General features: G+C 46.7%; 1 protein-coding gene across 1 annotated transcript in view; it reads right to left on the bottom strand.

The window, feature by feature from the left end:
* Window positions 1-13595, bottom strand: part of CCDC85C (coiled-coil domain containing 85C) — a 110195-nt gene extending 96600 nt beyond the window's left edge. Inside the window, exon 1 of the mRNA XM_032112718.1 lies at window positions 12464-13595. Within this exon, the coding sequence (XP_031968609.1) occupies window positions 12464-13175 (712 nt within the window). The 5' untranslated portion in view covers window positions 13176-13595. The remainder of the gene's footprint in view (window positions 1-12463) is intronic.
* Window positions 13596-26263: the final 12668 nt, after the last annotated feature.

Here is a 26263-nt window from a genome sequence, read left to right as displayed (position 1 = left end):
ATGGAACCTCTCCTTTAAAAAAAAAGAAGATCAAATTCAAATATCGCCAACCTTGAACATAACAGAGTCAGAGAGTTTTACTTTTTAGACAACATTCCTTTTAAAGGGGCAATTCCAAGGCTTTCCCAAAAATATTGTGTTTCCTTCACTTTGAACTGCCAAATAAAAAAAAATTTTAAAGGACAGTCCTGTAATTTTTATCCAAATAACACAGATTGGAGCACAGGACAGCAGATCTTCCGTTGGAAACCTTCTCTGTCCAACCTTGCCAAAATGCTGTAACAAGAAGAAAGAAAAAATAGAAGCCTTTCCAACAACTGCATCAGCTGCTGTTTACATGATCCATTCCTCTTTTTGCAGGTCTCTGAGCAGACTTGTCTCCACAGATGTGGGATCAGAAAACTTGTTGGACCTATGCTGTTATGGATAGAGGGCATTTACAGTCTGGAGCAATGCTTTCTCAAGAACACAGCCCCATGGCCAAGAAAATTAGCTAGTCCCCTCAGCCATTTCCAAGAGTGAAGCCTGCATCACTCTCAGAACATTTAATACTCTGAAAATGCTGAGCACCTGTGCTTTGAACAGAAAATGCCCTTCAGTATCCCTGGTGGACCCACAAAGACACAGATGCTCTGGATCACTTGCCACTGTGCAAGCTCTTGACCTGCGGCTACAGAGCCAAAGCAGGACTCTGACCTGCACATGCCACCTCTACCAACACTCCTGCCCTCAGCTCTCACTTGTGTTAAGCAGCAGATGCTACTGAGTTACAAAATGCTCCCTTATTTCTTGGGAAAAAAAAAAAACTCACAACAACAAAACACACCAAAGTGAACAAAAACATAGCTTTACTTTTAAGCACAGATTAAACAACATAGGCGTTCAGAGGGCTGTATTTTAAAAGAACAAATTTCCAGAGGAACTTAATTATGTTCCTAGGGTTAACAGAAGGATTTGTGTGATCCAGTTTCTCTCCCTTACTGCGCTGCAAGTGAGGAGTGTGACTGAATACAACATTTCACTTAACCCCATAGGATCTGCACCCACCATTTTGAATGATTAGAGAGCATTCACTCGGGATGATCCTTTCTCTTCCCCTCTCTGCTGTTTAGCTTTACATTGAGAAAATATTTAGTGTATAAGGCAAACAACAAACAGGAATAAAATTAGTCCTTTCAAACTGAGACGTTGTTTAACTTAAGTAATTGAAAAGAGAGAAAGCAGAAGCTCACAATGCATGGCTAGTGGCAAAGTCATAAAATGTCACTTGAGATTCATACTCCAGTAATTATCTTTATACAAAGAACAGTGACTCATAAATCTGTTTTTTCATAAAAAATTCGCACAAAAAAGTCCGAAATAAAAGAGGTCCCCTCCCCTTCTTTTCTTGGTCAACTTGAGGCTGAAACATGGTCTTTATGAGCTGTGGGAGTGGAAAGTCATTAGGGCTTCAATTCCAAACGAAAATTAAGGCTTTTAACTTCCCATACTACTGACACTGACAACCTTTCATACATAATTGCCTAGGAAGAGTTACTGCGGTCTTGTCACCCTCCTAACGTGCCAGTGATACGCCGACAAATAGATCCTCCCTCCCAATTCCACCACGCAAATGGAAATAAAAGCCCATGTGGTTAAGAAACTCTGAGTTCACACCCAAGAGTGACTTTGATGACTTTTCAGTCAGGACTCCTTAGGAGTTACCGAATTACCAGCACCAGAAATAAAGCAACCAAGGGATCAGGTAAGAATTTAACTGGAAAGAGGAAGGGTGCCTTCAGCAATTACAGCAAAGACACCACTGCTTTGCAGTGACACGGGGAGCAACATGACAAGAAGGACCATTCTGCCTCACAGCCGTGATTCTTCACCTCAGCCAAAACTGCACTAGGCTGACAATAAACTTCATTTTAAATACACATATATAACATGATACTCAACTGGGCAACATAGATGGGATGAGCTGAAATAACAAATGCTGTGCCCACTCTCTGAAAGATATCAAGGTAACATGTTGCTGTCACAGCAGCAGCATCTTCTTTCTGCACTTGTCTGTGTCTGTAGAGAGGCAAACACTGCTTTTTATCTAATTTTGCTCATCTTCTCATTTTGGAGAATTATTATTTGACAAGTTTCTGGTTTATTACAGTTGGCTGGAGACTGACCACACTTCATCATCCTGTGGTTCCAAGAAGTATGTACAATACAGAGGGAAGCGACCCAACATGTAAAGTGCTTTTATCCCAGTAAAGCTGAAACAGGATTTGAAGCAACTCCAAAACTGGGAATTAGCAATGTGTGGAGTTACTATAAAGACTTCTCCTTCCTTGCTAGTTCAGTATAACTCAAAACCTGTTTGTTATCACTGGTATCATAGCAATGGTCAGAGGCCCCATTTGAGGTAAGGGTCTAATTCTGTTGAGCACTGTATGAGCATGTTATCAATGACCCAACAAACCACAAAAAACTTGGAGAAGACAAAGGAAATATATTATCCTGGTTGCATAAAAGGACAATCACAAATCACATAATTTAGCTCAGACTACATCAGAAAGCTATGTAACAATGTGACAGCACTCCAAATCTGAGTCCCAGTTCAGTGCTCTAACTTGCAGAACCATCCATCCTTTTGTTATTTTAAAGCTTACATCTAAAACAATATAGCCTTAACTGACATCATAAAAAGAGGACTGCATTTTGTTACAAGAGGTCAGGAGACAAGCATGGGAGACTTCCAAATAAACTGCTCAGAATCCAGGAAGCAAACAGCTGCACCAAAACCTCGAGAAGAACAACTTTCAGAAGATGGTTGAATACAGTCACACACATGCAGCTGCATCCACATGGCCTGGAAAACAGAGCTGCAAAAATCATGATTGCTCCTGAGGTGGAAACTGCAGCCACTCCAGAAGAGAAGATCTCCACAAACAAGGCATATAATATCATGCTTCAGGACATCAAAGAGGAATAAACACATAGGCTTAAAAAATGGATACCTATTTTTAAAAGGTGCTAAATGACAAAAAAGGAAAACACTCTTAATGTTATCAGAATCAAAATACGGAAAGGCTGCTGCACTGACTGAAATACTCAACTGGTTTGTAGCCTCAAAAATAAACATCATGGAGAAATGAATGAATAATTGAAATAAAGCAAGCAAATGCAGAGGTATTTGTAACAGCAAAGGACAGGTGTATCAGCAGTTTGACCAGGAGTGAATGACTGACTCACTCCCATGCTGGGTTTCAGCTACAATTAGGAAAATGAACAAGGGAACATTTTATCAGAGTTTTTCACAATGTGCCATCACTGTGCAATGCATGAGCCGCTGGTGAAGATCATATAACCTATAACTATGTATCACATTCAACAGCAAACAAGCTTTTAACTCAGTGGAAAGGGATTAAAAGCTCCATAGATCCAAAGCATAGATCAAAGTTATATTCAGCTGCTGGGAAATAGATAAATATGAGACTGCAAATCCCAGTAAGGGAGATAAGACAAGGAAACCAAGAAGACAAAAGAACACTGTGCATCACAATAGCCCTTTATGGCTGTACATAAAAATAAGATTTTCTTAACACCTTTGTTAGGAGCTGGAAAAGATTCAGCATCAACCAAAATTAGTTATTTTTAATTACTGATACTCTGTTAGCATCTGACGATGTTACTCTGGCAGAAAACAGTAGACTTTTAAGTAGATTGTCCTGGAGCCTATTCTATTAGATCCTACTAAAAAGAAGAATTCTGGGGGGGTGGAACAGTGAAAACATCAACATGAAAATGGTAAATTCCTGCATGTATATAACCAGCAGTAGTCCTCTGACAACACAAAAATCAAGCAGAACATTGCCTAAACAGGACAGATTACTTCCCTTGGAGAGTAAAGACACTCTGGATTTCCTTTGAAAAAAATACCAAAGCAAGTGTAAAGAGTCCAAGTCTCAATTTCATTCAAGTCCAACAGTGTTCCACAGTAACTTCACTGGTCACTGAGATGGACCACACCACTGAACAGTGCACAGCCTGATGATGGGAGCACAGTGTCACAGAAGTGGCATTGAAAGGACAAGGCAATATCAGTAAGTGTCACAGAGTGAGAGAAATGTACCTTAGCAAGTAAAAAACTGCAGATGAAAGATAGATGCCAGCCCTCCAGAGACTGCTTAGCTTAACCAAAAGTCAGAAACCAGGAAACTTGCAGTTGTGATGCACAGCAACCTGTCTTCAGATGATCCAGGATGGAAGATGTGGAGAAGAACAAACAAAATCTAGTCAGTCCCACTAGATCAGAGACTGACAGCAAGCCTCCTCCTGCTATTTCCATAGAAATATTACGCTTTGGGGACTGGAAATGCTGTAAATCTTTTTTCTTCTTTTTAAAACAATGGTTTGGTTTTGCTGCTCTGCTTTGAGTATTCCTTTTGCCCGCTCCTTTCCTCTTCATGGCTCTTCTACAGCATAAGGACAGAGAAGCAGCTGCTCTGCAGCCTTCCCCATCACACCTGGGGGCTCTCATTGTCCTGGGAATGCAGGGACAGGTGTCAAACTCCCAGACACAGACGGTTTGATGGTTTGATCTTACTGTCCTGGAAATGGTTTGAAAGAGCAGCTAAGTATCTCCTCTTGCTTCCTACTCTGAGCCCTACTCCACCCATTTGTTCCTCACACTTCATCATTCATCTCCCACAGACATTCAGATGCCACTGACCTTCTTATACATGAATGAAGCCCCAGCAGCAGAGGAGTTTGGGATCAAATGGGGGAAAAGGCAGCAGCATGCAGTCCTGAGTGTCACTGCACAGAGCCGGGGGATGCAGCAAAGTCTGAAGGGCTTTTCAGAGCACTCCAGCTTTGATTGAACTAATTCTGCCAGCAAGCCAGCGTTGACACAACCACAGAAGACAGCTAGCGTGTCACCCTGTGACTGCAGTGTGCAGCTGGCCAAAGCCCTGATGCCATAAGCCCGACACTCACTGACGGTGCTCCCTCTACTGCAGACAGCCCTCCCACCACAGGCACCCCAGGCAAACAGGAGACATCCCATCCTACAAGCCCATAGGAGAGCCCAGGCAGACAATGAGATAACTCACATCAGATTTAGGACTGCTTCAATCTCACTGCAAGATCCATGAAGTCTCAAACCCAGTCAAAACTAACCTGTAACCTACTTCACAAGGACTTGAGGTCACAAAGACCCTTTACAGAAGAGTCTCCGAGCAAGGTGAACACGTGGCACCACCCACCACCTTGGAGACATAAGTCAGAACAAGCAATGAGTTCCCTGAGAGGGGCAAAATAGCAAGGCAAGAAACAATTTAAGGGAAGGAAGAATACATATACCTGTATGTTCAGGGGCTGAAGTAACCTGGCATAAATGGTCCTGACCCAGACATGAGTCACTAGAAAAGTGTTCGAAATAACCTGCACAGCAGCCTTCAATTGCCATGGTGATAAATGTTTCCTAATGCCTAAGAGCAGCTGAGTCCTGAACTCCATGCACCTCATTCACTAACAAAAGCTTTCATTATGCTGGAAAAAAAAAAAATCATGACCAAATTGTGGCCATTTTAAGCCCTCCTCAGATCAAGGGCTGATTTACACACCCTGGTTTCAATGAGGAGTACTGTGCTCACATCACTGCTAATTCAGAAGATGAAGCTGGCTTGCTTTTTGCTTCACAATTCAGCAAGCAAGGGGAAGATGGATTCTCTGAGACAGTGTTACTTTTTCTGCCAGGAGTTATCTATTTGCAGAAGTGGGTCAACTTTCTCTTGGTGGACATGTTCGTGTGTGAGTGCCTAGCAGCGCTGCCTGCGCATTTCTGCCCGCTCCGCGTGCAGAGGAACCTCTGCACATAACTATTTATGGCAGCCAAGTGTTTCATGAATTGCAGTAAGTTAACCACAAGGGGATGATGACATTTGGCGACAGGGCAGGATGAATTCTGGCTGGCAGACAAAAAGTCAGGTTAAAAATACAGAATGCAGAAGCAAACCCAGCCAGCTGCAGCTAATTCGCAGAAAAACTGGATGTGCAGCTCCCAGACCTTCCCTGTTCCAGGCGAGCCATGTTGTGTGTTTTGCAGTGGGATGCATTAAAGCCAGCGTGTGAGTGTGGAAAGAACATCAGCTTTCCGGGTTCAAGCGTTTTAGCTGTATTTTAAATGGGCTTAGATGTTTTCCATTTGCCTCACTGATGTATACTAGACATTTTTGCCAGTTTAAGCACCTCACCTCCAGCTCACCTACCATCAGCCATTGTCCATCGTTCTGTTCCCAGAGCATCTCTGAAGGGCAGCCCCAGTACAGAAGGATGCAGCAAGGGCAGCCTGCTGGGACAATATCAGCAGACCCTGCCATGGATATGTCTGTGTGAGATGCAAGCAAGGCCACAGCCATGCCGTGGGACAGATAAAAAGCCCAATGCCTCCCAGGGTACGCCTCTAGTATCCCCAAGGTCACATGGATGCAGTCACCCTTGTCCCCACAAAGTATTAACCCTTCATCTTTCAGATGCAATGCTTTTGCCAGTGTTGGTATTCACACCCCTCATCTCCACACACACAGAGTGTAACACCTACCAGGGCTGCATTTTGGGTTTTCATGCCTGCCACTTCATTAGATCACCATTTGATTCGATCCTCAGCTTTATTTGACGAAATGTCTCCAGAGGACCAAATCATTTACATGTAACCAACACAGTTTACTTCCCTTATTCTGATTGCTTTCAACAAGACTAAGTGGATAATTCCATCAACGGCCCATAGAAAATTGTCTTTTAATCAATACAAGTTTTTTTTCCTTCAACAGGACAGCTGAGAATAAGATATGTCTATAGAATATTGAGAGAGGAAAACAAAATTAGAACACATTGCCATGGAGAATATATTTCCCGATATGGCCCAATTTTAATTTAAGCATCCTGAAGCTTGTTTTCAGGGACACCAGCTACCCTGAAGTTTGGCAGCCAAGCAGGCTGGCACACAGACAGTGCCCCAGCAAGAAGGCAGGAGTAGGCAATGACAAAGATGCCTCAAATGAAACACTCCATGGCAGTCCTTCAAATGAGTGGCCAATGACTACTGGCTACAAGAAACTCAAGCTGTACCTTACCTCAGCATTGACAAGCCAATTAGCAGAACTCATTGAACTTAGAGCAGAGGTGGAAACCGGTGTTTCTCCAGAGGTCTTACATCTATCTAGTGTACCACCCCAGAGCTGATTTCCTGTCTTAATCACAAGGAGTCTGTATGTAACAGCCTACAGCACCAAAAATACCAACACATTAAAAACAGCAGTATTAAAAAAAGAACATTAAAGCCATTTTCAGAGGATGAAAAGTGCTCTTGATATAAGAAAGAAAATAATTGGTCAAGTAACCAAACCTGTGCTTAAGCTTGTCAAGAGCCACTGAGCTCTGAGAGGCCTCCAGCACAGAGAACAGGACTTTTTCTGACCTGGGCTGCCCATGCCATATGGGGACTATAAAGAGGTGACATCTGAGTGCTGCTGAGAAAGTTGGTTTCCTCTCTTTCACCAGATCTAGGACAGGTGCACAGGAAAAGTGGACAGTGGTCATCACAACACCTGGAACAGGGCTGATCTCATCTGGCTTTAGATGGCTGCATATGAACGAGCTGACCAGGCTTCTTCCTCATCAGCAGAGAGAAGGAGCACAACCAGCATACAATTCTGCTCTCTTCGAAGCAGACATGGTTCACGTAAATCATGACACCAAAGTGCCTTTCTCCACACGGATAAAGGAAGCCCAAGGGAATGCAGCTGTTACAGCCTATATCGGAGATAAATTAAATGGGATCACCCTCATCTTTTGCTTCTGCCCCTGCATATTCTCATCTCAAAGGCCTCATTAATATGCCATAGTAAATAATAAGTATATTGATTATTAATACACTAATAAAAGAAAGTATTTTGGCATAAAGGGTGTGCAAAGAAGAGAAGTAAGTAGAGAGTAGCTGCATTACCAATCAATACCAACCCACAGGGAACAGCCATTTCTCTCTGCCACCATTTTAACTGCAATATATTGTACCCTCTAGGTAAATATGTGGACATCTACAAGTGGGAATCAATAGAACTAGAGATCTTCCCACCCCCTCACCCAGAGAGACCATTCTTCTTTCACTGGAGAAGACAGCAACAAGACGCCATAGATTAACATCTCTGCTACTACAGGCTCTCTGTTGTACCCACAGCTTTTTTCTGGGCCTCTCTGACCACTTTTTAATTGTTGATGTTCTCAATAATTTATTAAAACAAAACATTTTTTAAAAAAGGTAAAAAAAGATAATTAACACTTCACCCAACTGGAACAAAGTCAGAGACACTGGAAACCACTCAGTCCATTTTGGGAACCTAGAAGGTTCACCTGGAAGGTGAAGTTCTAATGACAACTTCAGTTGATGGGCATGAAATAAAACTAAAGCCTGAAAGCTTTGCCTGTATGCACAGGATTTTGTCCCGGGCACATCACTAGCTGAGTCTGTATGCCTCCAGGCTTGCAGATGGATGAACAGTTGTCCCAGTCAGATCTAGATAAGGCTAAAACCAGTGGAAGCCCTTGCCCTGGCCTCAGGGAGCTTTGAGTCACTCCTCCCAATGTTCCCACATACTTCACAGTCCAGGGACATATCCTGTGGTACCTGAGGGTTTTTTCTTCCCCCAGGCCATGTTAATATCAACATCACCAAATGCACCTGCCTTTATTTTTTTTTTTTTTTTTTTTTTTTGTTATTCTCTTTTTTTAAACCTAATTCTGTCAGGAGCCAAGCAGCCACTTCGACAGGGCTGTCTAAATCTGGATGGGCAGAAAGACTGTGTGCACACAGAGATCCACACCATGCACAAAAAGGAAAGCCAGAGCACTCCCAAGCACACACAGTGGCTGAGTCTCAATTTCTGTCCTAGATCTGGGTAGGCTTAGAACTGTGGCATATCAATACAGAGGCAACTGGCCAGTTCCCATCACACAGCTTGGAGGTGCCCCTGTCCCACAGCCCAGGTCCCAGTGCACACAGAGAATGGCCATACCTCTTACTTTCAGAACAAGCAGGATTACATGTCAGCTAATATTAGCCATTTTCACGATATGTTATACTTATTATCTTATCTTCCATGAGTGAATAATCATCAGCTTCCAAAAGACAACTTGCATAAGTAAATAGACTTCAGAAAAGTGAAGCAAAGGTGGACCACCAGTTGGGTTGAGGTTGTTTTTTATACTTACACCATTTATTCTGAATTCACCTTACAAATCTAGAGTTCATCACCTCACACTGGGGTGGGTCACTGGTCAAATAAATCAAGCCCTGGTTCAACAACTCACTTCCATGGATTGCTGAAGAGAAAATGAGAAACATTTCACCCACTTTTGCCCGCTAAGATTCTATTAAGAATCTACCTTCCGATGAGTGTTTTAACAGCCACCATACTCCTGACTCCTTTAGAAAAGCACTTAACAAGTGAAGCTCAATAGATACCACTAGCAGGGGCGGTATAGTTTTGCATTTTCCAGCTCTCAATTTCAGGACTTTCCAGCTTTTCCGTAAGCAAAAAATGCTCTAGCAAGCAGCTCACAAGTAGCAACCTTGCTCCCACCAGCTGCCCAAGGTTTCTGCTGTGCTCTTACTACAGATGCTAAATTCTGCACTGCATCCCTTTCAGCCACCTCCTCTCCCTATGAAAGCACACTGGGCTGTTCATTTCAGTATTAGCTCAGCTGGCCAGGCAGTATCTGTTTCACCCACTGGTTAGTTCTCCAGTGCTTTAAAGACATGAGACAAACAGCAAAGCAGACCCAAGCTTACAACCAAACAATGAAGGGCCATGCACTCTCTTTCCTCTGCCTTCCTTCTGTTTTATCCCTGAGGAAAACAACTCACCAAGAAAAGAGTACAAAGCGGCTGAGATCTCGGCTGCACGCGCAGAAGGCAGGGACAGGGGCAGGAGACACGGCAGGATGATCACTGCGGGGCTGCTCCGTGACAGCTCCACCATCCACCTGACTCACTGAAGTGGTTTTTCATGTTCACCTGCTCCTGCCCTGCTCCTCTACACCGTCACAGGCTTAACAGAATTGTTGCTTGGTCCCAGGCAAACACCCCTCCCAGACTTCTTGCTGTCAGTCAAATAAGGGGCCTGATAAGCCCTGCATTTGCATATGTATTGAGAGGCATTTCCAAAGGCACAGTCAGGGAAATGGCCTTGCTGAATACCGATGCTATCTGAGAATGACAACTATTCAAGTCATTTTACAGCTTCACTACCTAAGTGGAGAGATCAGGCTTGTCTACATCTTTACAGGATTATTAGCTTTAAAAGTGCTAATTATATCCGTTGCACCCTCAGAATTGAAGTCGCTCAGGTTCACAGGAAAGAGCTTCAATACTTCGCACAGAGAGCACCTTCCACAGGCACCCCAGAACCAGAAGTCACTAAAACCTAAAGGTCACGTCTGAAATGCTCGAGCCCATACTCCTCCTTCCGATATGGCAAATGAGAAGGGGTGCAAAGGCACACATGGAAACACGTGTGTGCAGCCGCTCTGCCACCCTTCCCTACTCTTACCCTACATAGGGGAGGACATGAGACTTGGATCTCAGTCCCCTCCAAAAGACGCTGCTGGGCACAGTCCCACACACAGCGCTTGAGGAGGGCAACGAGGACCGAGCTCTGCAAGCAGAGACTTTCCTCTTCCTGCTGACAGGGACGATTTTGAATCCCAGGTGAAGTATCCCAGTGTGCCTTCACCCCGGATTTAAAGGACAGCTCTAAGGTATTGGTGATGTTTTGTATACTCAAGAGCCCTGAGTTAACAGATTAATTCAACTGCCTTTGTCCTATTCAGTTACCAATACCTAAAAGGGACATGGTCTAAGGTTCACAAACCAGAACGGTGAAGCCCTTCTGTCCCAAAACAACAACAGCATGCTCAGTATCTGTCATGTGCTCTCCAAGCCTCTGTGGAGAGCAATGCTTTATGAAAATAAGGTCAAGTCACATCAAGAAGCTATCTGCAGATTTACAAACCAGATACTTCTGATTTACACAGCTCTACAAGAGAGAGACTAAAAAATTCCACACCAAATATGTAAAGATGTTTGCTGTACCCTGCACTGTCTGATGACTGGATCACCCTTGAAACCAGCAATCCCTGACTACTGGGCAAGGTGGCCAGAACTTCTCCAGCTGTGAGTTGAGACACACAGCTGAGGCAACAGGACTGCAAACAGCACATTCATGGATGACCACCTGTGAAATGAGTTGATCAACCCTCCATGCCCTCAGGTCTCTTGGGACATAAAGACTAGCCACAAATCACCAAAAAGAAAAGGACTGCCAAAAGCTCTGGGAGCTGAAAGCATGGTTATCAGGTACAGACATTCACTGCTGACATCAATCAGAGCCAATCTCTGGGGCTCCATCCCCCTCTGTGTGCTTAGAAGAGGGAAAAGGGCACCCCAATCAGAAAATAGTCCTCTCTGGTTGGAAAAGAGGACTAAGAACACTAGAAGTAGTCTTACATACAAGAATTTTTTAGATTGCTGCCTGGTTTGATTCCTACTGAACCCTCTTGACCACACTACTCCTTCTAGAAGTAACGTATTTGGTCTTGTTGGTTTTGAAAGATTAAGAAAAATCTCCATTTTAAAGACATTCCAATATTATTTTAATGCCTGATCACTATTAGACAACAGGAGAAACTTTGCTTGAATATGAACTGCCAGAGGAGGCTTGGCACAATTTCATTGTGGAGCTTGTTTCTAACTTCAATGACTAGCCTGAACAAAATTGTGAGTACAGCGTCCCTTCGAGAGCAATCTCTTCTCTACAAACAAAACTCCTCTTTCTGAAGCAGAGACAGGGAAAAGCCGAGTTGCACCTCTCAAAAACTGCTGAGCACTTCACAGCCAGCCTGTCCTGTGGAGCTGACAGGTGATGCTCTGTGGGACAAACCCGCACTTTCATCAGATGCTTCCAAGATTTCATCCCATCCTTATCAATCTTATCAAACTAGCACACAAACAAGCCAAACATAAACCAAAATATTTAAAGGGGGAGAGAAAGAAGAGGAAGAGTGGGAACACAACCAGTGTTTATTTAACCCTGAAAACTCAGGCTGGTTTTTGTCAAAAAAGAAACCCAAACAAACAAACAAAACCTAACACCAACACTGCTGGAAATAAAAGAGGCTCCAACCCGCAGCCCAGGACGTTGATAACACAGTCAACACACAGATAACACACAGCCCGCACACAGGTGCCCCTCCCCGGCTCCCCGGGGCTGCACTGCCAAAGAGGTCACCAAGGATGGACAGGGTTGGGAATGGTCAGGAGCCCCCTCCCCCGGAGTCCCTCACCCCAGCGCCAAGAGGGACCGGACATGCCGGGGGAGGTGGCGGGGGCCAGCGACGGGGGGCAGGGGAGGGGGCAGGGGCTCACCATTGAGGCCGTTGGGGATGCTCCGGTGGTGGAGGGGCGCGGACAGATCATCCATAGACCTCCGCATGGCCCCGGCCTTGCTGTCGCCGGCCTTGTGGTGGTGGAGGTGGTGGTGATGGTGGTCGGGGCTGCCCGCGCTGCCCGTGCTGGAGGTGCTGCTCCCGTCCCCCACGTCCCTGGTGGCCGAGCCGCCGTTGAGGTTGGTCAGGCTGGCCTGACTGTCGATGGAGCTCCGCGAGCCGGGCCCGCTCCGCTCCTCGTCCAGCATCAGCACCATCTCCTTCAGCTCCACATTCTCCCGCAGGAGGGTCTCCTGCCTCGCCTCCAGGTCCTTCAGCTTCTGCTGGTACATGCCCACCTCCTTCCACATCACGCTGGCCGTGTGCCTCCCGAAGCGCTGCCATTCCCTTGACAGCTTCTTGCCTTTTTGCCGGTCGTCGTCCAAGAAGCAGCAGAGCTCCCGCAGCTCCTGGTTGTCGTCCTGCAACTTCTGGTTCACCTCCTTCAGCCCGCGGATCTCGTGCAGGTGGAGCTGCAGCCGCCGGTTCACGTCTTTCATCAAGTTGCCGTGTTCCACCATTAAGTTCATCTTTTCATTCTCCACTTTCCTCAGTCTTTTCACCAGCTCTTCCTTGCTCCATCTCAGCATCTCCTCTTCCGAAATTTTGCTCAGGTCTTCTTTAGACCCTTCCAAGGAATTTTTTGCCATCATCTGTGCCTAGGCTGCGTTTGCTCTCACAGGGTAACAAATGGTTCGGGTTGTTCGGATGATTTTGTTCGCCTGATTTCCTAGAACTAAAATTCACTGCAGCATCTCGGGGAAGAAATATTATAGTTCTCCGTTAAGCGTTGGACAAGGAAGAAAAGCAACGCCGGATTGGAAATTCTGCTCCCCCATAGACCCCATAATAATAAAAAGAAAACACAAACCAAAGGAGGAGGGGGAAATGAAATTAAAAAAAGGCGCCCCCCCTGCCCCGGGGGGTGGGGGCGACAGGGAGCCGGGAGCCAAGCGCTGCACTCTCCAAGCGAAGCCTCTGCAGGGATCGGCCAACTTACCCCGGGCAAAACAACTACGCGGCGGCCGCCCCACCGTTCCCGGTCGCTCCGGCCACTTGTCCTCCCGCCCGCCCGCCGCTGCCCGCCGCGGGGACCGCGCACCGCCGCCGCTGCCCCGCTCCGCCGCTGCTCGCCCGCAGCCCCGGGGCGACGTGGGGCCGAGCCCGGCGCGGTGGCGGCCGATGCCGGTGCGGCGCTGCCGAGGAGCGGTGGGGGAGCCGGCGCCTTCCCGGAATGGCTCAGCCCTCGGGAGGGAGGGAGCGAGAGAGCGAGGGAGGAGGGGGGCGGCAGCGCCGCGGCTTGGTCCCACCTCCTGCCGGGCAGGGCGGCGCGGCCCTGCCCCAGCCGAGCCGAGCGGCGGAGAAGGAGAGCCGGCTGCTGGCGGCGGAGTGGAGAGAGCCGCGCCGAGCCGAGCCGAGCCGAGCCGCGCCGCCCCTTGGCCTGCCGGGCTGGGCGCTGGCCGGGCCCGGTGCGCCGCGCCCGCCGCCGGCTCGGGTTACGGGAGCCGCGGCCGCCGCAGCCAATGCGGGGCCGCCTGGCGCCTTCGAACGGCAGGTACAAAGGGACGGGGCCGCTCCCTCCCTCCCCCCGCCCTCCGCCCGCCCCGCCGTGCCCTGCCGTGCCCTGCCCGCCGCGGCCGTGCCGGCTCGCCGCTGCCCCCCCGGGGCTTCCACCCCGCTTTTTGCCTATTTTTTTTTCTTTTCTTTTTGTTTTTATTTTTTAAATAGGTTTTCCCGTCTTTTTCTAAAGAAAAGCTACCGGAGAGAGCACCATCCCGGGAAAGGGTGGGGTTGGACAGGCAGGAAAACGCGCCTGCCGGGCGGCCCGGGGAAGCGGCGCCGAAACGGCCCCGGTCCCGCTCTGTCCAGACGCGGGGAGGGACCCAGAGTCACGGGTGGCCGCCGTGGGCCGGGAGCGGAGCGGGATCTCCCGGAGCATCTCCGCTGTTGCCGCCGTCGCCAAGGGCTTTGTCACCGGCCCTGGCCCCGGCCCCGCGCCTCCCTGCCCCGCTGCCCACCCTCCCCCTGGGGTGGCCGCCTTTGTCCCCGGTCCCTCCTGCCTCGGCAGGTTGAAAGAGCTGCCTCCAGCATCCCTGCCACCTCTCCGCTCCTGGGAACGGCATATTCCTTTAGACCTCAGTGGCGCGGGAGGAAACGGCCCCGAAGTCTCAGATAACGCTTATTCCTCGGTAGAATCTTCCCAGGTTCTGGTCATCCTTACTGCCCGGAGGCTGGCGTGCCAGCCTCAACTTCTGCGTACATCGGACAGAACCTAGCAAAGGATATGGAAAGTTCATAAAGTGAATTTCCTAGGCAACATGTGGGCAGATTTCTTGTATCTTTGCATCGCATTCCCTGTGTTTCAGTCTAATGCACTTTTCCTTGGGTTATGATATTTGTCTGTGGGATGCTTTTTGGCCAGTATCACACTGTAAAAATGAAAGGTGTACCAGGACACCTAACATCCTTAAAAAGCCGTGGGGAATTGCCAGCTTTGTGTTCCTTAGGAACCTGAGTAAATGGTTTGACTCCAGGGTTAATCCAGTGCAACGTCAGGTTTCTGACCACACTGGAAAGCTGGTCAAGACACCCTCTAGCTATAAAGAGACATCAAATCTGATGCCAGAGCATGGGATGCAGAGCATATGGCCTGTGCATGGAGGGAACATCGGAACAGAGAGGGATGGAGGATTGCAACTTCTGCCTTTTGATGTTATCTTTCTCAGTCTCGGTAAAGCTGCAGTTTCTTCATGGTTTTCTGCACAAGTCTATCATCCTGGGTTTCTGAGCCCAGATATACCCTCAGCAAACTAGACAACTGCCTATTCCCTACCACAGCAAAACAGCAGACCCTCCCTGCTCCTGGAGGAGTTCATCCCCTCCGTGGGCGCTGTTGTCCCTTTTCTCCTGAGGAAGCTGTTTATCCCGTTATTATCAAAAGGGTAAGAGGAGCTTAGGACAGAGGACAGGCACTGGTTCACTTCATGTGGGATTTGCAGGTGCATTCTTGGTAGCACACCGCACAGACGTGAAGATGTGAAGAGGACAGCTCTCCCCTAGCACAAACCCACACCAGGGTAGTTCCCTAGAGAGGAGGGAATCCCATTGTACACCCAGTGGTGAGTCCTGTTTGCTCCTTTCAAGGAGCCAGGGGCCACGCAGGACAAGAGCTGTGCTCTGACCTGGGTTCCACCTTGGTGACAGCTCTCCAGAAGGTGCAGTCCTGGCTGTGGCAGGTCAGGCTTTCCTGAGGTTGCCACCTCAGCAGCAGAGTCAGCCCTTAGGACATGGAAACCAGCAGGTGTCCATGCCAAGAGGTCACTGATCCTGGGGTCTGGGACAGACAGGCCATGGCCAGCATAGCATGGCATCAGGCTGTGTCCCATCTGCTGCTTCTCACCACCCTGAACCACAGCTCATGGCTGCATTGTATCTAGAAGGCACCCAGGCGTTTTTTGAGCCAAGCCTTTTATTTACAAGGTTTTAATCATATCCTTCCCCACAGGAAGAGGAAAGTGCTTCTCCCAGACCCTCCCAAGCGCTGATCTGACTAGCAGGTCCCTGGCCAGTGGCCGGGGGAAGGAGGAGCAGAGCAGGGGGATATTGCAGAGCAATCGTTCGCCACTGGCCAAAGTTGAAAAGAGAGAGAAACCTCTGGCGGCTGCGTTACAAACACAGGTGAAGCTACCCTGTGGCAGTGCCTGGCCTGGGCAGTTTATTGCTGGGCTTGCGTGATGTTTGCTTCCCCACTCTCCCAAGAAAAGCAGTCTTTCCTAGGTGAGACCTGTCAAAGTTTGAGCATTATTGATGCAGAAACTGAGCTCAGCAGTCAGGGGCTCCTCAGAGGAAGTGAGGAGATTATTAATATCCACAGAGGATGTCCCTGTGATGATTAAGACTTGCTTTCAGTACTCAGTGAGTATGTCTGTGCTTTTGGAAATGTTAACACCACAGATCCACCCTGATGCTGTCCACAAGGGGTTTGCTGTCAATGCTGCCATTCTGGTGCCCAGGGGGCTGTTGAGGCATGGTGACCTGCTGTGCTTGGGCTTCCAGAGGCCTGTATGCCCAGGAGGTGGCATTGAAGCTGCCAGGTGTGCAGATGGCAGCTGGTGTGAGTGACTGTGACCTGAATCAAGTGGACACTATGCATCATGACCTGTACTGCTCCTTAATCTTCTCTTCAAGGTGGACCTTGCAGTGCAGTGTAGAGGAAAATCCCTTCATTTTTGAAAGGCAAGGCAGCAGTGCTAGAGCAGGGGTATCAAAAACTGTCTGTGGCCCAGGTGATCTATGGGCACAGTGGAACCAAGGGCTGGGTTGGGATAAGATTTTAAATGCTTTGATAGCTTGGAGGGAAAGGAATAGGTCAATGCACAGTTTTATGATCAATAACAAATCCAATGCTGCAAAGCACATTTTTAATCAACACAAATAATACATAATGTTGGGGTATTTTTGATGGGTTTGTAGTTTCAGTTTTAGTGAAAAAACCCTGTTTCCCAGTGTTGTTCAGAAGGCATTGTGATTTCCTCCTGCCAATTTAGATGAAGTGTAGGAGCAGTTGGTAAACAACACGCTATGGATTCCCTCTTGTTACATCTGGCCATGGGGCCTTCTGCAAGCTGCCAGTGAAAAACTTTTAATATGCATGTTATCTTAAGCTTTTGATGCTCATGTAAGACAGCATCAAAGCCTATCCCTTGCATTGAATCAGATGGGCACTTCCACCCTCTTCAGTCAAGGATGAAATTTTAAAACGAATTGCAGCAAAATAAGAATTTTAGAAAAAAAAAACAACAAAACAACTACCAGCAGCATACTGGGTAAAAATGCTCTTGATGTTAACTCCTGAACTCAGCAGGTGATGCAAAAAATGAATTTGGTTCCTGATAGAACACAGCGATACACAGCTTCATTGAAGTCTTACCAAAGCATTCCCTCTACAGGGATATGTCAGTATTACAGAAGACACCGCAGCTCAGAGCTGTGCTGCCGCTTTCCTCCCTACCCCGGAGAGGGGTGGCTCTTCCAAAGCCCACTCAGAGGTGTGGGAGTGGGCAGAGGAGCAGGATTAATCCCAGTGAGACTCTCCCGGACCCTGGTGTTCTTAGGCAGCCTAAGAAATACACGCCGCTGCCTGTGCATCAAGACTGTGATCCAGTTTATGTGTGCTAGGGACCCATTTCATAGAACACATACTCTGTGAATCATTTACATGGGGTATAAATCATCTGTGGCACTGGTGTTTTCCCATAAATCAGCACCAAGGCCTAATACTTGATTAATGTTTTGAAATGGAGCATCCAGATTGCAACAATGGGAGCTCTCTTTTGTGAGACAAAGCTGTGCGATAACAAAAAATGTGCAGTGCTCCAAACTCTGCTATCAAGATAGGCACCTCACTTCCAGCCTGATTAAGCAGTATTTTCAGCCAGAACACTTTTCCAGGTAGCAACGACCTGAAGAACCATCTTGTGTCATTCTTCCTTCTTTTCCCAGATCAGCTGAACCATCCTGTGAAAAGATTTCATACCTCCATTTGCCCATCTGGCTGAGCAATGAGGAAAACGCAGTCTCTTGGAAGATTATGCAGCACTCCTTAATGCTGGCTTCTGGCAATATAACTGGGCCATCCAGTTCATTCTCTCTCCTTATGAAAATGGTATGTTTTAGTGGAGGATTTCATCTTGTGTCCACAAAGCCTTTTTATTTTGTGCCCTGAAACTGCTAGTAAAATTCTACAATGCACCGACTTGTTTTAAGGATTTCAGGATATTCAGAAAATTATTATGATTGTAACCAGCAAACTCTTTGCCTTGCCAGAAAAACAAGTCCTCCAAAAGGCATAAGTAGTAGCCTCTAAACATTGCTACAAAGAGCAGCATCCAAACTGGAGGCCAGTGGAGATGAAGAGCTGTTCCTTGAAGGAAGGCATGGGAGGTGTGTGTTCTCAAGATGTGCCTCAAATGCTGTTTTCCAGTCCTGTTTTGAAGTGTCCTGCATTCACCCAAGAGGTGCACATTCACGTGTTGGGTGTAGATCTGCTCGGTGCAGGCATCCTTACAGGGCTGATGGAGCAATACCAAGTCAGATCTCTTGTCGCAGTGGCAGCTACAGAGTAGGCATACACAGTATGTTTGAGCCAAAAAGAAAAAGCCCATAAAAATCCCCTCACCCACAGTGTTAACTACCACTTCATTTTCATGGAAGTTTATAACCATTTTGTGCAACTCCAGATGTGGAGGTTTTTTCCCTCATCCCTAATCTGTATGTTGGTAAAGGACTGGAAGCTAAACCCTAAGAAGGAGTAGGCAATGCTGCTCCTACCTGGGAGCTGCAGATGATTGGCATGTCTCAAACACATACATAATAACTGGAGCAAAAATTTCACTGCTAATTTAGTGTGTAGTGGGGATCCAACTTCATTGTGCACTCAGAAGGCTATACACAATATCAGAGCAATTTTTTTTTAAGTATTAAGAAAAATGTCCGAACTCCACTTACAAGATTTGAATCATCAGGATTGCCACATGCCTGTGAGCTGAGGCCATGTCCTGGGGAGCTGTCACATGCTCCACCATCATCCACCCAAAGAGGAGAGATACTGAGACTTTGGAATCAAGTGTGTGCCAAGAAAAAATTTTACAAAAGTTATTCTGAATAGGTAAGAAGTCAATAGCAGGAATAGAGAGACACACAGACAGGATCAGAGTGCTGGCCCCTGTATTGTCTCTGCCAAAGGCAAATACCAGATGCTGATGAGAATACTGTGAAAAACCTGCTCATAGGGTGAGTTTCCTCCTCTGCCATCTGGTACTGCTTGGCTTCTTCCCAGAAGCGTTAAGGTTTACATCCCTTCCAAAAATATTTACTATCCTATCTAACATGGGAAGAAGGCCAGAGATAGCTTGATATGTCTTTGCCTTTTGTAAATACCCCTTTTGTAAATACCTACACAAGTGTTGCAACACATAGATGGGAGAAATGGAAGGTAAGAGTTTACATCTGCCTTAGGATCAGTAAACTGCAGCCCTCAGTTACCCTGACTTCAGAGTGCATCACTGAGGACAAATTCTGCCCTGAGTTACACACAGAGCTCATAGCGGGATGGGGCTCTGCATATGTGGGGGCAGAACTTGGTTCCTGAAGGCTGAAGGACTTGCAGGAGGTTATTTTGCCAGACAAAACACTCCCTGGTTTATAGTTGCATCTTTCTTGAATGTGCAGCACCCACCCACCCACCCACAAAGCACAGGAAACTCCAGGGATTTAGACCTCTATCATTTAAGCCACCGGTGATTTAAAATGTGGCTTTGCCAAGAGTATATTCACATCACGTGCTTCTTTTTTTCTTTTGACACCTCTATCCTTGTTTCTCTTACAGCTCTAACAAACCCTCAGTTTTGGGGAGGCAGACTGAGTGCTCTTCCATGCTCCACAATGAATTTATAACAGTTTCAACTGAATTATCTTTAACATCACTGGTTTAAAAACAGGAGAAAAAAATCAATGCAAGGATAGAAAAATTATCAGCACTATTCCCAGGGACTGTTCAGTTTCATGGCACGTGGTTGTAGCCCAGTCAGCCTCTGAGCTTGACAGATTGCCCCTGAACAGTCTGTGTCCTGGGGGATGCAGCAGCCCCGGGGCTATTCTGGGCTCCTTCACTCCACATACACCCTCCTTTTCCCTGGCACAGCTCTGTGCTCAGGCTCAGCACTGCTGGCTGCAGGACAGACACCTCGCTATTCAAGCAGATGAGCCCATTGGTATTAGCAGCATGAGGTCGGTGCAACCTGAGTAATTCTGCAATAGAGAAAGTAGGCAATGTTACACTATCCCCCATCTTCATTGCACTCTGATTTCTCATTCCCAGATGAATAAATGACCTTTTAGATGTATTGATGCACCAGGGACTTAGAAAATATCTGGTTTTATACTATAAGCAAGGCCTGTTGGTGCCCTTCACTCAGTGGTAAAGTGTATTTTCTGCTTGCAAGACAACAGTGCTCCTGAGGACCTTATTTTGCCTTTTATAGCTCAATGAAGCCACTGGGATTTTATAGAAGATAGGAGAGTCATGCCCTAAAATGCTGACGCCACTTCCCTATATCATAGAGATATCTGAATAATTCATGGTGTCAAGCAGCACAACTTAAAGGAGCAGTGGCTTAAGTGACAACACCCAGTTTTAGTACATTCTGCACAAAAATTAATACTCCACATATTTCTTTCTTCCACAAAATCCATCATGGTACAAAAAACATGGGTATTTCCTTGTGCTTCAACACTTTACTCGTTACCTTTGCCTTGTGTGTATTTGAAATGGAATGAAATTGAATTTGGCTCAGATTGGAAAAAGGGGCAACAAAAAGTACCCTTCCCTCTTGTGCTCATTCTAGTGCAGAGATGTTGCAGAACGCAGGTTGCTGTCGCAGGTCTCCGGGCTATGGATCACTTTCTATTTGTGATAGTGACTGCCTTTCAAAACAATTAAGTCCAAAGCAAAGGCTGGAGATTAGGTGTTTATGCTGCTGGTTCATCAGGGATCTGGGAATACTGAGGATGTTTTGGATTGAAGCCAGACTCATGTTTTACAAAGGGCCCTTACCATCACACTGAGTTGAGTGAGGGAAAGCCCTCCAGGAAATCACACTTGCGCTTCTGCTATAACAGTAGCACTTCCAGCTTGTCTCTTCTTGTGTGTGTGAAAGTAAAAAATCCTCTGGAGTTTGCAGATCTGTTTTCTACTCTGTTTTTCTCAGCCCTTAGTTTGGACTGGTGATCCTTGCTGGGTCTGATATTTCAGGCTGGGTGCTGGGCAGGGGATGCCCTGAGAACACTGACACCTTTCCAGCTCCGTGGTGGGGGACTGGGGACCATGTGATGGGCTCTGCAAATGTGAACCAAGCAGGAAGGTGGAGTCATTTTAGACCTCCTAACAGGTGATCTCAGTCAACACACCTTTTGGGGTGGCTGAAATCCTCTTTCTGGCCTGGGTGACTGCAGCAGGTCCTGCTGGCAGGTGACTCTGTTGCCTCTCTGCATTCTGCCCACATCTGCTGCCACTGCCAGACAGAGTCACCATTACCAGTGGGGATGCCGTCTGAACATCAAGAGGAGGCAGGACACCACTGTCCACCCACGGGAGCCCGGGGGATGTCCAGGTGGTGTGGGGTGATCAGATTGCCAATGTGAGGTGAGGTACTTTTCCCAGCATGGCACTGGCTGTTGTTATATTTCCTGCACCCCCTCACCAGCGTGATGAAGCCTTTCCCTCGGCTCAGTGGGTCACAGAAACGCTGGTCTGGCTCGGGCTTTTCCCTCCAGCAAGCAGGTTGCCGTACCTTTGTACTCACCGCTCATTATCTGCCGGGGGTTGTTTACCTGCACTCCAAACCTGCCCCTTTCTGCGGCCCACGTTATTGTCCATGGCAAGCGTTGTTGCCGCAGAAGTAAAACTCTGAAAGTGAGGAATTAATTGCCTTAGGGCGCTGAACATTTTTACTGGCGCGGAGATAATCTGTCAGACGCAGGAGCCATTCTAGCACCGAGCAGCCAGAGCAGCAAGGTTCCCCATATTTATAATCTTGTATTCGTCCATTCATTTCCAGAGCAGACAAACTCGAGGGTTTACATTTTGGGTACCACTCGAGCTTTGTTTTGCAGATAATACTTTTCAGCCATGATGTACATTGATTTTGCTAGCATGCAGGATGTACCAGGCTTAATTGATCAGTTCTGCTTGCACATTTGAGTTTATTTGTTGTACTCCCTGCTTTGCCTTCTTTAGAAGTGAATGTAATGCTCAGGAAAGTTTCCAGCATTGACAGCTCTGGAAACCAAAGTTCCTGCTGAACAGAGCAAATCAAAGCACATTTATTGTGCCCATGTGCTCCCTGCAGCTTAACCCCTGTCCTTTAGGTCAGGCATATTGCTGGGATCACCAACAGCATCACCCACGAGGACCAGTCCTATTGATGAGGATACTCTTGTCTGGTTGCCTGCCTGTTAGAATGTGCAGTGGACTGAACAACCCTCCTGGAGCTTCCAGCTGGGCCCTGTGGACTGTCTCTCTGATCCTGGGCTGGCCTTCAGCTGGAGGCTCAAGAGTAGAAAATATGGCAGGGTGGTGGCAAATGGTGTAGTGCAAAAAGGGAGCATCACACATTGCCACCAGCAGAAGGCTGTGTCCAGTCTGCCAATAAAGCTTCCAAAGCTTTACCTTAACTCTGCTTGTTTCAATAAGTCTGTCTTTGGACTAGAAATGGTCCCATGCAGTGACTTTCTCTGTGCCAAGAAAAAGAGTAGCTACTGCTATACATGGTACTTCTGTTTCATTTGCAGCTGAGGCATCTGCAGAGAATAGTGAAAGAGAGAGGCTGGAGAAAGGAAGTTTTCATGCTACCTGAACTGTGAGGCATATTGCCATGCAAACCCTGTGCAAGTAATGAAAAGAGAGAGAGGACTGGGGAAAAAGAAAAGAAAGAAAAAAAATAGAGCTGGAAACTTCTTTGGCAGGTTAACCAGGACATGTGTCTAGGTTAGACCTAACTCCTCAGGGAGCAATAAAAATATCCCCCAGGAGCCATCACAATGCCTGCTCCCTGGGGAGCTGGGGTCAGAGTCTCTCCTGATCCTCTTGCACGTGGGACAGGCCCTTTGGCCACCTCGTATCTGTTCAGCCCCTCAAGCCTGTCTGCTGCCGTCACTGCTCCCAGAACCACATCTGTGTGAGATCTGTGATGGCAAAAGAACTGCATCTCCCTTTCCTACCCCCTTGATCACTGAACATGTCACCATCTTGCACGGTTTACTGTACAGAAGGATTGCTATTGCTGCTCTCACACAGATTATCCAAAGCAAATAGTTCCTAGATGCAAGTCTGGTGTCCTTGAGAGATTTTCTGATCAGAGAGGAAGCCTTTCTGCAGTCACTATTACCCTGCATGGCCTGGAGTCTGCAACTGGGGACCACAGAAGTGACTGTTGTATGAACTATATAATAATAATAGTAATAACAATAGCAATAATAATAATTATTATTGTAGTAAGAGTATGCAGAGGATTTGAGAGACATGTCAACTCTCTTCTTACTTACACCTTACCACCAACATCAGCGGTGCTTCCTATGCTTTAACCCTTGAGCAAAGGTCTCTTCTCACTGCTGGGGGCTGGGGCAGGGGCAGGGTGGGCTGTGGGAGCCACAAGTCACTTCTGCCATCCCTTCCCCTTCCTGCACCCAGCCACGCTTTTGTTCTTCACTTCACTTACCTGACCTGACAGACTGGAAAAGCTGCCGTGGGGCTTGGGAGGGGACCCTGCCCACTATCGAGCACCAGCCCTGCTGGAAGCAGCATCCCTACCAGAGCAGGAGCTGTTCATTTCCGTAGGCAGAGCTCAGCATTGCCAGGTTGAAGGCAGGGGGAAGAGAAAGAGGAAGATGTAAGAACTATTTTTGCATGTAGTGTCTTCAGGTAACATTTTATTGCCATTTCTATCCCAGAAACATATTGTTTTGGAGCTTGTAAACACAGCTTGGCTAGTGCTCACTACTGAATACTATCTGGATCAGACTCCTGATAAAGTAAAGCCAAAATGTGTTTGGCTGCTGATATTTTCATGTATGTCCTTAAAGGAAGATTATTTTGCAGCCCTTGTACTTATCAGGTATGTTAGACAGGTAAGCCTACTCATTTTAGTTTCACTGGATGAGCTGAATCCTCTCTTAGGGTAAGTGGGAGCAGCTCAGCTAACTTGAATGGATTTTATACCTGTCTGTAATTTGGTGCCCCTTCCTTTGTCCCCCAGCTATTTTAAAAGGCCACACATAGTGCTTTTAATGATAATGTAGTAGAGACTTTTAGTTTGGAAGTACACTGGGCACTGGGAGGCAAAGGGATATGGCAGTGCAGGAGCCCACGACGGGATAGACCCTGCAGTGCCTCCCTGTCAGCTGGCAGCCTGAGACAGAGCTTTCTGGGTGCAGAAGGGTGCTTTTAGGTGCTGGACAGATGTACTTTTGCAAACTTCTTCCCTTAAACACATGATTTTGACACTAATGCAATAGACATCTGCTGCGAGGGAGTGGGCTGGCCCAAGGGAGGGCAGTAATGAGATACGAGGCCTTTGTCTCTGAGTTACTGGTTCAAACCCAGGCGAGGTAGGAGAGACTGGGAGTCATTACTGCCTGACAACTGCTAAATAGTTGGTGTCAACGGGGCTGGTGTCCTCGGTCAACTTTATCATTAACAGGTGTCCCCATCTCAGCACCCCAAAGAGAGACCAATTATTGGCCTCATCCCTGACAGGGCCTCATCCCTCCCTAGATACAGGGAGACACGAATTACCAAGTCACCAGTATGAGCCTGGAAATATGGTCCCAGCCAGGAGTGGGGGGTGCTGATGGAGGAAAAATGTCTTGTGCTATACTGCCCCTTCACTTCCCCTGGGATAAACAGAAGGGTTAAGCTTTTGGGGATACCGGGCCTTGTTTCAACAACTTCACACACTCCTGCTCTTTACTGTGATTGTGCTAAAATACTCAAGTCTCCTAAATCTTAGGGAAATTGTCCCTGCCCTTCCAGAGACGTGTACAAGGCAAGAGGTGGCAGATCTGTATCTACAGCAGACAAACAAAGAGAATACAAACTAAGGAGAAATTTTTTGATCGTATCATTAAAGTGCTTTAAATATTAGGCTAATAGTTTCATTAAAAAAAAAAAGAAAGAAACACAATGCAACACCAGAAGTTTAAAAATCTCAGAAGTGCAACATTTGTATTTGCATTTGACAACTGAAATGCAAAAGGCTTGGAACATAAGAAATGCAACTATAGCTTCAGCACACTGCAAATATTCCTCTGGCTAAGTAAAAATAGGACTTGCTTTCATTTACATCATGATCAGTCTTACATGAATCTTAAATTCATAGGACAGAAAAGGTGAAATTAGTTTGCAGTTGATAAATTATATCAGATATTTTTAAAATAAAAATCATTATGTTAACTAATTACATCATTATTTAATACTAAACTTGTGATGAGAGGGCGACCTGGTGCCTGAGAGAGCTTAATATTTCCTCTTCTCAGACTCTGTCCTACAATCCTGCATAACTATGGCTGTGACCCTAAAACACAGCAGTTGCTGCAGGAAAAAAATGGACAGCTAATGAAAGCTGTTGCCTGTCCACATGCGACTTCATTAGCAGAATCACTAAATGAAATCCGGGCCTCAGATCAGCCATTGTCTTTCACCTGTCACATACCAGAGGTCAAACCTTGCTGAAGAATCACAGGAAAGTGTCTCCCTGGCAGCTGGCACGGCTGATGAGTGAGACTTAAGATCTCCTGCCCCTGAGCTGAGCAAAAGCAGTCCATCATATAGCAGCAGCCTAGGTGGACTAAGTGATCACTGTAGGTCCCTTCAAACTGAAGTATTCTATTCTATCGCAATATGCACACACCTGCAACAGTGGTAGTTCATGTCCAAAGCAGGAATAACGTTGAGCAGCTCAAAAGGACTTTTAAAATAAATAGGGGAGACGACTTATTTATCTGGTACAGAAAAATGAAAGAGGAATGAAAACAGTGACCATTTATACAGCCCTTTTTCTTTTTTTAATTCTTAGTGAAAGTTAAATGCAGGACTCTTGTTCTCTTGTTTTTAAGTCACTGACTATGCTTAATCACCAATAAGAAGGGTGGTTTCCCTGTAACTGGGATGGGCAAAAGAAAGCTG

The sequence above is a fragment of the Corvus moneduloides genome, chromosome 6 (genome assembly GCF_009650955.1).
Source record: "Corvus moneduloides isolate bCorMon1 chromosome 6, bCorMon1.pri, whole genome shotgun sequence".
NCBI lineage: Eukaryota > Metazoa > Chordata > Aves > Passeriformes > Corvidae > Corvus > Corvus moneduloides.
The sequence above is the reverse complement of the archived record's forward strand: the minus strand, read 5'-3'. Positions and strand labels throughout refer to the sequence as shown.